General features: G+C 38.2%; 1 protein-coding gene across 3 annotated transcripts in view; it reads left to right on the plus strand.

Moving 5' to 3' along the window:
• Positions 1 to 1,931: 1,931 nt before the first annotated feature.
• Positions 1,932 to 13,773, plus strand: part of LOC107681466 (cell wall protein RTB1-like) — a 28,565-nt gene continuing 16,723 nt past the window's right edge. Inside the window, exons 1-3 of one of the 3 annotated variants that reach the window (XM_016477774.1) lie at positions 1,932 to 2,353; positions 5,347 to 5,765; positions 7,443 to 8,525. Coding sequence is in view for 1 of the 3 variants with exons in the window: in XM_016477773.1 (XP_016333259.1) it covers positions 5,614 to 5,765; positions 7,443 to 8,439 (1,149 nt within the window). In the remaining 2 variants the exon portion in view is untranslated. Of the gene's footprint in view, positions 2,354 to 5,346; positions 5,766 to 7,442; positions 8,526 to 13,773 lie in introns of those variants that run through there. The other 2 variants (XM_016477773.1, XM_016477775.1) reach the window with 2 other exon arrangements.

Here is a 13,773-nt window from a genome sequence, read left to right on the forward strand (position 1 = left end):
ATGCCACTGATCATGAGGCTTCGAACTAATCCAATCAGGAGATAACACAGAGATCTTTTGTATCAGGACTATCAGGACTGTAAACCACATATAGATACCTCGCGATGTCTCGTGATCGCTAATGTATAGAAACCAGTGTAGACACAGGAAGTAAATTAACTAACGCCCTCAGGCCTGCAACACGGGATCGATGCTTATAAGAAGTTCTTATAACTTGTAGAAATACTCCCCACGAACAGCATGTGACTTGTGCACGAAAAAGGAACCACACAGGGCGTGGCTAAGCCCCGCAGCCACTATCTGATTGGAACAACGACCCGTGGGACGGACTTACGCCACGGATCAAAACCCCACTGCAACACGAATTCAATTGCTTCTCGTTTCTCGCTGCTTGCTCTCTCTAGAACCGTGGCTTTCCGCCTTGGTGACCGCGCGACAAAGCGCTCCCATGCCGTAACATTGCACAAGCGAGACTCCAAAACTCAAACACTTCAGTTGAAACTCCGCGACTGCCGAACTTCAAAGCCTAAAGCCAAGCAAAAGACTCTCTCAGAAGAACTTCGAGGCTCCTCCGTAACCCGGCAACCAACCAATCTCCGGAAGGGCTTCCCCAAAGGGACGCCATCCTGACGTCACCGTAGTAACCAATCAGCAACGGAATTTCCCTCCAGCAGCCAAACCCGGAACCCCGTTTCAGCTGACTTCACAAACGCAAGTACAAACAAGGTCTTACATCTGCTGAAATAGGTGCTGAACTGGTGAATTGAGTTAAGCAGTAAAGATAAGAAAATCTCTGCTTTGTGATTCTCTCAGTTTGAATTTAAAACCACTCGTGAAAATGAGTTAAGAACTTTGGGAACTTCTCAGAACTCCGTTAACATCATTTTCATTCTTCAGAGACTGTATGTATGTGTGTGTGTGTGTGTGTGTGTGTGTGTGTGTATGTCTTAGCTTAGGTCAATGTAATTTAGAATAGCCAATAAATTCATGTTTCATTTATAAAGAATCATTGTCTGGTGTCGTATAATTTTAAAGTCAAACCTTGCCAAGATCTTGCTACCTAGCTCGTAGCGTATAACTTATCAAAGAACGTATTAACCCGTGGCCAGGGAAAATACATATAGTCAAATTGTTAATATACACTGACATTAACGTCTCGCTGGACGAGTAGCTGATAAAGTGTAAAATATCACATTTGAAATCAGTTTTAATCAGGTTGACCTCGAATTTTCAGATTCGATTCCTCTCAAAACCTGAGCTAGAAATAAAATTAATGATTAATTCCCTTATAAGATTCAATGAGTTAAATTCCTTACAGTATGTAAACATAAAGCTTTAGCTATGTAAACAGTAGCTTTAGCTTGGCATGATTTGAATATTATGTCACTTAAGTAGGCACACAGTTTCTAATTGGTTTATTGTAATGGTTTTATCTCATCTCTGTTATAAATCATGAGTAAACTACCAACACTTATGTTTCAAGATGCAACTTTGAGAACTGTAATCAGTCAGAGCAAGTGGGCTGCCCTGATGAAAAAGTGTGCGTAATTGTTGTATTGAATGTGCACTTGTAGTGTACTTCAAATAGTAAAGGTATATTTTAAAAAATGTATTCACAAATAATAATGAAATTAAAGACCACATAAGTGTGCTTAGAGTACACATTTATGACTGTTTCATGACACTTATGTACACTTTTAAAAAGTGTAAGTTCATTTTAAATGTTTTAATCTTTTGTTATGCTTTGAGTAATTGCGCTGAAATTTAAACTAATACATTTTTATTTAATTGCATATAAATGTCCAAAAACAATTAAGTGTCCAAAAACATTACATTGTGTTCACACTGAAGTTTAATTTATTTATTTGAGTATGTTAATTAATTCTGTAATAAGCTTTCTTTTTAGAAGTATGCAAAAGTGCACTACTTTTTCACAAGGGTGGATAAAGCAGCTATCATAACTTAGCTATGTTTAGACAGACTGGGTTAATGCAGGTTCAAGATAGTTGTGTACTGTGTTGATGTGCTGCTACTGGATCAGATTTCACTACATTCCTTTAATCTGAGACCATGCACTGCCATCTTCAACTGCAATGAAGGAAGAACAGGAGCAAATAAAATAAATTAAGACACTATGGCTTTACTTTTCAGCATCATTTTTGGTTAATTAAAAGCACATTAGACAAGAAACAATACTATAAGTAGAGAACCTTGACGTTCACGGTTTCCTGTGGGGAGTATATTCATAGACGGAAAGTGAAACTACAGACGGTCATTAATACACGTCGATCTTCCTGGAAGCAAAAAGTGGTCGTCTGTCTTGACAAGCAAATGGAGAACTCTTAACATTTAGGTAGGAATTGAGATATTTGAGTATTTCAAAAATTCATGCCATACAAAGTTTGGCGATCTGAAGTATCTATTAATCTAACACGCAGTGGTGTTGATAGTTCACATGTGCTTATGCTGGCTCATTCAATAACGCTGAGCTTGGGAATCTAAGTTAAATACATTCGGTTTGTTAAAGGAATATTTTATACCTCTGTTTTAGGGAAATAACAATGCTTTATTGAATATACTTACATGTAGGACAGAGTGTTGCAATTAGGGATATGCCGGTATCAAATTTTCATGTTGCGATTAATTGCTAATGCTTTTATTACGGTATATGGTATTATCACGATATTGAAATTGTTTAAAAAAAAGTGCTGTCATAATACAGTATAACAGGTTTAATAACTTTTTTCTTATAACAAACATAACTGAACATTTACATGCAATAAAGCAATACAGAAAAATTTATAAAGTTAAAAGTTTTACACAGATTAAAGTGCAAAAGAACCCTTTACAATAAGACATCATCAGTTAACCTTAGTTAATGCATTAACATTCACAATGAGCAATAGCTACAATTGCTACAGAAGTTATTAATCTTTGTTAAAAAATACAAGTCTTAGTACATGTTAGCTCATTAAATAACACAGTTGCAACTTTCGATTTTAACAACGTGTTATTAAATATTGGAATACCTAAGATTAATGAATGTTCAGAAGAATTTTTCATTTCTTTCACGCAGCATACAGCGGTGTTGTGCATTTTGACCAGTTGATGGGAAAAGTATTCTTAAAATGCATTCAAAATTTTGAATAATTTGTAATATATAATTATTCACGGTATTTAGAAGTGGACACTTGTGCCTTGCGCCGCAAAACAACCTCAGTCACATGCGTAATAATGTACAAACAAAAACTCATCAATGCACAAAGATTAATATACTGTACGGAACATTACATGGAAAACTAAAAAAATAGTTTTAAAGTATCCGTAAAATTGGAAGTCAATTTGTGTATCAACTGGCCTTCTGAAATAGCTGTACTGAAGGTTTTAAAAAGTAATCAAATAGAAAACTAGAAATCATATTGACATAAACGGCATGTTTATATTTCGTGTCATTCTGGCTCATGGAGTGACTCTTGACTTGCGCAAGGATGGCACAGTTACTGTTATAAAAATAATATACCTATTGAAGTTATGTAAGAACGTATATTGTGAAATATTTTGTGATATTATGTGTTTTAGCTAAAAACGTAAGTTTGAATTTGCTCTTGGGTTATTTTACTGTATTGTCAAAGATATTCAGCAAAGAATGGAAACTCCCTAACAAAACTGTACCTTACTAGGGATATTAATTAATTCCACTGACTCGTTTACATTGACATTTACATGTAATAATTTAGCAGGCACTTTTATCTTAAGCGACTTACTAATTAGGATAATAGAAGCAATTAAAAAAACGAAAGGATAACAATATGTAAGTGCTGTGACAAGTCCAGGTTAGTCTAACACAGAAGGCGCTACTATTAAAAAGATGTGTCTAAAGACTCGGGTTGAGTTAGGTTGGTCATTCCACCAGCAGGGAACAGTCAAGGTAAAGGTCACAGGTGGAAAGCACATAAGCTTGAAGTAGTGTGTTTAGGTATAGTGGTGCAGAGCCAGTGGTTGTTTTGTAGGCAAACATCAGTGCCTTGAATTTGATGCGAGTGGCTATTGGCAACCAATGCAAAATGATGAAGAGGTGTGACATGCGCTCTCTTTGGCTCATTTAGGGCCACTTTTGCTGCTGCATTATGGATCAGTTCCAGAGGTTTGAAAGTACATGCTGGAAGGCCTGCCAAAACAGCGTTACAATAGCCCAGCCTGGCTAGAACAAGAGCTTGGACAAGGAGTTAACTGATCACCAGTTACAACTGCAAAGTTCCAGGTTGTCCTGGAAGGAGTTATGGTTGATGCGTCTAGTTGGAAGGAGAAGTTGTGGTGAAGTGTTGGGTTGGCGGATACCACAAGAAGTTCTGTCATACTAAAGTTGAGTTGAGGGTTATGGCCCTTCATCCTGCAAGAAATGCCTGTCAGGCAGGCTGAGGTGTGAGCAACTACTGTTGGATCATCTGGGCTGGAATGAGAAGTAGAGTTCTGCCATCACCATAGCAGTGATTGGAAAAGCCATGTTTCTGAATTACAGATTGTAGTGATGACATGTAGATGAAGAAGAAATGTTATCCAAGTACTGAGCCTTGAGGCACCCCAGTAGTTAGATGTTGTGGCTTAGACATCTCACCCCTCCAAGACACCCTGAAGGGCCTGGTGGTTAACTGTCAAAAGCAACAGACAGATCCAGCAAGATGAGTACTGATGTTTTGGAAGTGAGTGCGAGTGAGCAAATTCACTGAGGGTGCCTCGATAATGTCCACTATGTCTTTGGAAACCACTACAAATGGCCTACCCCTCAAATAGGGCACAGAGTCCAGAGTCAATGGAAACGGAAATGGAAAAAGTCTTACAGTGCACTAGTGCCCGACAACTTTTTCAGTTGTTTTGGTTTTGGGAAAAATTTTCCAATAAGGATTTTAAAGAGTTATAAGCCATGAATTGCTATAGGCTAGTGCTATAGGCTATGTCTTTGAAGACAATAAAACAATTCATAATTGTTGACTCAAACAAACAGTTAAGCGTGTCAAAATGAATAGAATTCCATGAATGAAAAAGGAATCAATGCATGGAAGTGAACAAGAAGGATTTGTTCACTTAAAAGATTTGTTCAACAACACCTGTTCAACCATAACATAGTCTCCACAATTACTAAAGTTATTGTTATTACTATAAAATTACAATTTGTTAATGCAAGATGATCCCCTAAATGTAAGAAGCTTTTAGAGTTTTACTTTTTTTTTTTTTTTTTTTTTTTTTTTTTTTTTTTTACTTTTTGATTTCATGCAACTTGTGTCTTTAGATGAAGACATGGCATATTCAATGCTCATGTGGGACTTTGTGTTTGTTTTCAATCTGCAGGTTTGAGCAGATGACCAGATACTCAGAAGTGCAGTTTATGGTCAGCTCCTGTAGATACACATTATTACAGATACACGTTATTTACAGACACTGCTCACATGTATTGGTACGAGGCATATAGAATCTTGTCTGGAGAAATAATATTTGTATATGGCTAGCCCTCTGGAAGTGGAAGCGGCTTGCTTTAGATAACTGCACATCCTGTGGTCTGAACTTAAACCCAGAGAAGTGGATTTATTGAAAGCTATCACTGCAGCCTGTGCCAACATGGGGAACATATGGGATTGTTGTGGACGAAAAAACCCTTGTGACCATACAGAGGATGAGACTAAAGGTTTACTGCACAGCTCTGAATCAAAGACATCAACTAAGACAGGAACGGATGTCTGCACTAGTCCAACTTCAGATGAAGAGCACAGGTAAAGTTAATGATTGACTTTTTAACTAACATGGCATGAAACAGAACTATTGTGACTTATCTCTGAATGAAACGACTTCTTGAGTGAGACTAAATGAAGTGTGGGACCTGATTTTGTCAATCTGGAATTGATTGGATCTTTGGATCATTAGTCATTTGCTAATTGCTGCTATCTCATGTGAGTGACAGTGAAAGTCCCAATGGATTCGAAATTTAAATTTTGTGACTTTTAGTTCATATCTGTTGTGAGTTTCATAGCGTAAAGCATCCTCTCCAGTACAAAAAGAGCACTTATTTAACCAAGCTACCAAAATGGCTCGTTTGGATGTTGTGGAATTTGTATTGTTACCTGTATACATTGGACACAAGCAGCATGTTGCATCAAAAGCAAATAGAACCTATAATCACTGACGCTGTGTACACTTGATACAGTATACAGATGCCCATTCAATTTCTGACATACTCCACATGCTTGAGTCAGCTAACATAGGGACAAATGGAAGAGGAAAAAATGTTCGCTTTGATGCATCCAATTTAAACATGTTTGTACAGTCTTCAGAAAGACCTCAGTTTCAGGAACAAGTGGATGGTTTATTTTTAATAATATCCCAGATCACGCATTTGACTGCAGTCCACTTATAATGATTATATAAGTCCGCTTACAATGTCACTTTGACACCTTAAATTAAACAGGGTGCTTTTGGACTGGAACTTTAAAGGAACACTCCACTATTTTTGAAAATAGCCTCATTTTCTAACTCCCCTAGAGTTAAACAGTTGAGTTTTACCGTTTTCGAATCCATTCAGCCGATCTCCGAGTCTGGCGGTAGCACTTTTAGCTGTAGCTTAGCATAGATCATTGAATCTGATTAGACCGTTAGCATCTCGCTCAAAAATGTCCAAAGAGTTTCTATATTTTTCCTATTTAAAACTTGACTCTTCTGTAGTTACATCATGTACTAAAACCGACGGAAAATGAAAAGTTGCAATTTTCTAGGCAAAATTCTGGTATAATAATCAAGGCACTTTGCTGCCATATCGGCCTAGAAAATCGCAACTTTTTATTTTCTGTCGGTCTTAGTACACGATGTAACTACAGAAGAGTCAAGTTTTAAATAGGAAAAATATAGAAACTGTTTGGTCATTTTTGAGCAAGATGCTAACGGTCTAATTTAGATTCAATGATATATGCTAAGCTACAGCTAAAAGTGCTACCGCCAGACCCGGAGATCGGCTGAATGGATTCGAAAATGGTAAAACTCAACTGTTTAACTCTAGGGGAGTTGGAAATTTAGCCTATTTTCAAAAATAGTGGAGTGTTCCTTTAAGACTTCTATATGTAATTGACTTCTGTTTTAATTGGCTAAACTAAACATACTTGGTGCAGTTTGCGCTGTTGTTCATTTGGATGGGCCAAGTTGTTTAATTCTGAATAGGTATTTATATGCAAATGCAAAAGTTATATGGTTATGTCCTCATAATACTGACGACGGTACCAACAAATTCTGAATTATTTACATTTGCAACTAATTTTTCACCTTAGTTTACACATATGGGCTAAAGAGAACTTTGCACTGTGAACGTCTGAGTGCTGTACATTAAACTAGTAAATCCTGTTTTTCATGTTCCTTCCATAACATCCACATTTGACTTAAATGCATTTCAAATCTCTCGACAGGCATGAAGATGAAACAAAACCACAGCTGGGTGAATCGGTTATAACCAAACAGCCAAATTCAAAGTCTCAAATTCTTAAACCACAGAGCTCTTACTCTACAACAATATCACTATTACACACTGAAGTCTCTCTTGCTGTTGAAGTTAATCCCAATGTTTCTCCTGAAACGGCTCCAACAGAAACTATAATCTTAGCTACAGAACCACCAAAAACAGAGACTGAAATCACTGAAGAAATCCAAAACATTGCAGCTGAAGTCTCAGAAGCACCTCAAGACGTAGCACTTGCGGAGAATAATGCCTCAGTGAAAGGAGAGATAGAGGCTCAGCACGGGTCAGTTGAAGAGGTAGACATCACAGCTGCTCTGACAGATGATGCAGGTGCTACCGCAACCAGTTCAGACTCAACAGTCGCACCTGCTATGGAGACACCTGTTAAGGAAGCACCTGTTCAAGAGGCAACTGCACTTGCTCAGGTAGAATCTGAGAAGAGCTCCTCCCAACCAGAGCCAGAAACACACGTGGAGATGATTGTAGTTGAGAAGGAAATTATCCAAACTGAGGAACTAAATCTGAATGACACCAATGAAGTGACACATGAAGAGACTGGTCTCAATGACACTGGGGATATTTCACTGATGGACAACAGCAGCACAGAACCTGACTCATGCTTTTTAGGTCAGTCTAATGAGTTGGATGTTATTGAGAAAAGTGTAGCTGAAGTGACTTCTGAGGAACCCATCATTGAGCAAACAGATGAAGTAGAGGACAAACGTTCAGAGGATACTCATTCTGAGATGGCAGAACAGAAGCAAGTGACATCTGAAGTTTCTCAAACTCAGGAACATTCACTGGAAGCTTCATCTCCAGATGTGGATATTACCAATGGACTCTCTCCTGCCATAGAAAATGGTCTAGTGAAGGACTCTGGAAGTCTGAAAGTTGAGAATGAAATAAATGCTGATGTCATGGAGGTGGAAAAGCTGCCTCAAAAATAAGACATAGTACAGGAATCGAATGAAGAAACCTTGGAAACTGAGAGTCAAGAGCAACTGTCATCTAAACCCTCTACACAAACTGACAGGTAATGAATGAATGAATAATAAAAAAAATAAATAAATAAAATATATATATATATATATAATATATATATAAATTAAATGCAAATTAAATTAAAATATAAATAAAATTGGAAAATTCTACAGAATGTTCCTATAGATCTGGAATTGAGTGTCCATATTAGGGGGTGGGCGATATACAGGTAGACACAATAAACTAGTAGAAATTTGGCAACCAGTAGAAATTTTAGATCATGTGACACTGTAGTACTGCATAGAGGTCTTCTTCTAAGGGGCCACTTAGATCCGAAAACCCGAGGTCTGACCCGAGCGGGTTTGGGTCCAAAACTTTGACGAGTGCCTCGGAAATGGTTTGGACTCGGTATTAGTTGCCTCGGGTCTCGGATCATTTGAAATAAATGTGCTTTTTTCCAAATGGACCTGATAAGACCCGATCCCTTTAACGTACTTGCGCATTGGTGTTAAGTGCATTTTTGAGAAATGCACGTAGAAAAAGGAACATACGTTTGTAACCTCGCACACCGAAATCCATCTTATAGATATGAGATCCATCATGAAAAGCCACTCTCTTCATTACGGTGCGTGTTCATGCAGGGCAGGGCAGGGCTTTTCTTTTTTGTGTAGAAATTCTCAGAGGCGTAGCAATAGGGCAGGCAATTGCCTGGGGCCCCGCATTTTGAGGGGGCCCCCGACAGCTGACCATTTGAACAATCGAAAATGTCATTATTAATATAACATGGAACATTATATCTGCATCCCCCCTAACCATTTGAACAATCGGAAATGTCATTATTAATATAACATGGAACATTATATCTGCATCCCCCCTAGGGGGTTCCATCTGGCGTTACGCTGGATGTGCTTGCTGTTTCCTCGTGATGCGTCGGCTGCTGTTTTCAAACTGGCACAGCCAGGTGTGCCTCACACGTCCTGAAAAGTGAAGCTGCGGGCTCTTGGATCGCCCCCTGGTGGCTGGCTGCAGTATAGGTCATAAACCCCGCCCTCTCCATGTAAACGAATGGGACTTGAGGCAAAATAAAAAAAATAAATTACACTTCCAATTAGGGGTGGAACGGATTGCAGAAAAAAATCGAACCGTACAGTTCTCCACACACGGTTCGGCACGCACTAGGACCGCGGTTCAACTTAAATCTGACAACGCATCTGAAATATGGTTTGCTATAAATATCACATAAAACAAACAGCGTTCGGCTATTGTATGTTTCTGTTGATGGATGCGCATTCTGGCTTCCCAATACATTACAACTACAGTGATGAAAAAAAAAATAAATAAAAACATGGACAAACCATTCACTCTTGTTCAATGCGAATGCCGTATGAAGGAATATGAGCAGTCATTTATTCCGTCATCACTCGGGTGCTGATAGCGCGCGCGCACAGGTGAGACCTGAACAGCACACGTTGATATCTGTGTTTAATCTAAACTCATGTAAGCTTTGCCAGTTTAAACATTTAAGAGCCAGAGGACGCGAGCTCGTGTGTGCAGTGAGAAGATTTGAGCGTGCGCTCATCCGAAGCGCGCAAACCTCAGAACGCGTGCAAATATTAAGCTGTCTCTGAAGTAGTGTGTTTGAATGGCCAAATTCACACAAAAATTATGTCAAAATGCCCGTCTTGGCAAGTATCCTATAGCAGACATAGCCGGCTGAACGTACTTACAGTGTCTTTAAGTGACAGCACTTTCTTAATATTAATCAAACAGCAACAAAGAAATAACTCCCTGCTCTTGATTTAATAGCTTTTGTAACTTTAATAAAGATTAGTCTTTCATTTATACAGTCAAATATGCAATGCTGTTTTACATTTCATTACTTTATTCAATTTCTGTACCTAAAAACTAATGTACCGTTGAACCATTCCACCCCTACTTCCAATACAATTTTCCGAAAGATGGTTTTGGTCATTTAAGGTAGTTGTTATCACGCTGATATTGCAATTGTTCGTTTTTATGATAAGTTTGATTTTAGCTAGTAATTGGATGCTATAAAAACGGGGCCGTGTCAATATGGTTGATTGGGTCTGCGGGAGTTTGATACCTTGGCTCCACCTCTCACGACACTACTGCGCAGACTCTGGCTCCAAACAAATCTCTACTGCGCAGACTCTGGCTCCAAATGAAATAATTTACTCAAGATGGCAGCGGCCATACTGAGATGCTTTGGCTTCACTTTTCTATAGTGGAAGGAAGTGGAGACGCGTCGTCCATCTTTTTTTTACAGTCTATGGGCACAGCGCTTACTCGTGCATTTGCTAATTTAAACATGAAGAAGACATATCCGTCTGGCAGCCAGAAGCAGAAAAAAGCAAGAAGAGGAGGAAAAGAGGAAACATGACAGTGGTAAATGATGGAGATAAGATTGACTAAAGATATGACAAACAAATGTTTTCGTTGTTAATTCCAGCTTATTTTCGTTTAATTATTTGCAAGATGAATTACTGGTAATAGTCCAATTACTAATATGGTTACTGAGAAACAGGTTAGCTAGGGTTGCACTTAGCAGCAGCATATTATGTAGTGTTTAGCAGGTATTAATATAGGCTGCAATAAAATAGGTGGTACCGGGGAAGACGCGCCAGGGGTCTTTTTACAGTTCTAGACAGTAGTATCAACTCAATTCTGTACCCGCTCGAAGTCACCTGCTTTCAAACTCTCCTGTGTGTTTTTGTGTGCGCGCTCTGGTTTCGAATAAAAAAAACAAAACAAAAGTTTCTATTTACAACGTGTTTTGCAGTGTTGAGTATTTTAGCCAATCACAGGCATCTCTTCATTCACAGTTTGAAGAAAAGTTTAAGAGGACCGTCCATGTATACTGTTTCAGGAATGACAAACACGAGTGTAAAAAATTACGTGAGTGAATCCGCCAAATTGATCCGCGATTGACGGTTATAAGATAACTGTAGCAATGAACATAACAAACGATCTGACAAGCCGATGTCAAAACAGAGCTGTGCTTTAAGTGATGCAGAGTAAATTCAGAGTAACAAAACTACAGCAGCAACAAGTCTGTTGCCTTTAGCAGCTTCTACAGGTAAAGATAACTTCAAGCACTCCTTTTGATGTGTCCTTTTTCAGGCAGTGTTTGAAAAATGTAGTTTTTAAATTAAATCTAAAAAAATGGCAAAATATTTAATGCATTATTTAATTATTATAGCATTAATAAATAACTTAATTTGTAGTTAACTAGTTAAGTATTTAAATAATTTACCATAGTAGGCTGTTGGTGTCTGGGCTTATTTATTTATTTACTTATTTTTAAATGACATGAGACTTTGTGACTTCCTGCTCTTGCTATATTTCAAAGTCAATAAATCCAAAAGCAAGATGTGAGAAAAACTAGGGAGTTGAAATGGCAACTGAGCTAATGAGTGATCCTCTGCTGCCATCTACTGGATATAATGGTAATTGCATGTAATTTTCATCTTAAATCTTTGTTTTCCACCAGGAGACAATTCCCCCCACCCCCCCCCACCCCCACATACAGAACGGAACATACAAAGGTCTTTGGATATGAAGGACATAGTGACAGAATTTGCTGTAGCTAAGGCTCGTTAGCACCATTTTTAAGGTGACAATCCGTTACTGTAAATATTAAGATTGTACTGTATCTTCAAGATTGTATTGTACAGTATTATATCTTCTGCAATAAAGATGAAGATTGATATTTTGTTTAAGAATAAGTGGCAGTCGCACAGAACTTTCAATTTGGTCTTGAAGCTACCGTTTCCCTCGGCTTATTCACCATGGTAAAATGAATGATTTTACTGATTATAATGAATGTATGAATGTATCCACACAAAACAAATGACCCCCAAAATAAAAACACAGTAGGTTTTATGGGGATAATCAATGTACATTAGGGCTGTCGCGATTCGTCGATTTTATTAGACTATTCGATTTTTAAAAATCCTCAACTTAATTTTGCTCGCGTCGACCATAGACTGTATAAAAACATGGACGTAGTGTCTGTGACGTCACCCGTAGGTTTCTGAAGAGCATTTTTGAAGCTCAAAGTGGGCAGAGGCGGCCGTCGCCATCTTGGCAGCGTGTCACCATGCGTCACTCCTGGATAATCGAAAATGGGCAAAGAGGTGGGAGCTGGTTGCTGAAACCACGCTCACCTAGCTCGACAATCCACCTGTCACTCAATTGGCCACGTCCTTAATTATGCAGAACTTTAAGTCTTAACATAATTTAAACGGATGAGTTATAAAAAAATTCACCCCCCTCACAGTTGTCATGAAGGGCAAAATTGGCTATATAGACCAAAATCATTTTTTGTACCAGGCTGTAAACATGTTTTTTTTTCTGCTGTAAAGTTGGACATTTTAACATGGGGGGTCTATGGGAAAGCTGTCAACATAAAGCTAAAAATGACCAAACAACATACAGAAACAACTGTTCAGTCTTACCTGTGAAAGAGCATACCCCGAGATCTGTTTTTATTATTGTGTGACGGTTTGTAGATGCCCAAGCTGCGGACGAATCAGGTATGTTTTCGCCTTGGCGTCGACTAACCGGCAAAATACCGGAAGTGGCGTATTTCACGGACGTGAATCCATAAAACATTGTTAGACTGTTTCCCAAGGCTGCATGATATATTAAACCCATTTAAAAATCATAATTAAGCATAATTGCAAATTCACAAACGCTACGATTTAATTAAATAATTATATGGGCAAAGAGGTGGGAGCTGGTTGCTGAAACCACGCTCACCTAGCTCGACAATCCACCTGTCACTCAATTGGCCACGTCCTTAATTATGCAGAACTTTAAGTCTTAACATAATTTAAACGGATGAGTTATAAAAAAATTCACCCCCCTCACAGGCAAAATTAGCTATATAGATAGCTATATAGATTTGAACCAGGCTGTAAACATGTTTTTTTCTGCTGTAAAGTTGGGCATTTTAACATGGGGAGTCTATGGGATTGACTCGTTGTGAGTTTGGGTTTATTATAACGTTCATCTGGGAACGCAACATGCGCCATTTTATCAGATTTGTAAGGTAAATAATTTATAAATCTACATGAACTCAGGAGAATACTTCGCGAGTTCAAAATAAAAGCTCAAACCCTCACTCTGAGTTTACACGTTTTGGTGTCCACATATTCGTTTAATTACAGTGGCTATAGCATTTCTGTCCTAAAGAAATGGCAAAATATTAAAGATTAAGTGGACATTTGAATGAAATGGTGCTTGGTCAATATTAAACAAGTATTAGATCGCACAGC

The sequence above is a fragment of the Sinocyclocheilus anshuiensis genome, unplaced genomic scaffold (assembly GCF_001515605.1).
Source record: "Sinocyclocheilus anshuiensis isolate Anshui unplaced genomic scaffold, SAMN03320099.WGS_v1.1 scaffold1924, whole genome shotgun sequence".
Classification (NCBI taxonomy): Eukaryota; Metazoa; Chordata; class Actinopteri; order Cypriniformes; family Cyprinidae; genus Sinocyclocheilus; species Sinocyclocheilus anshuiensis.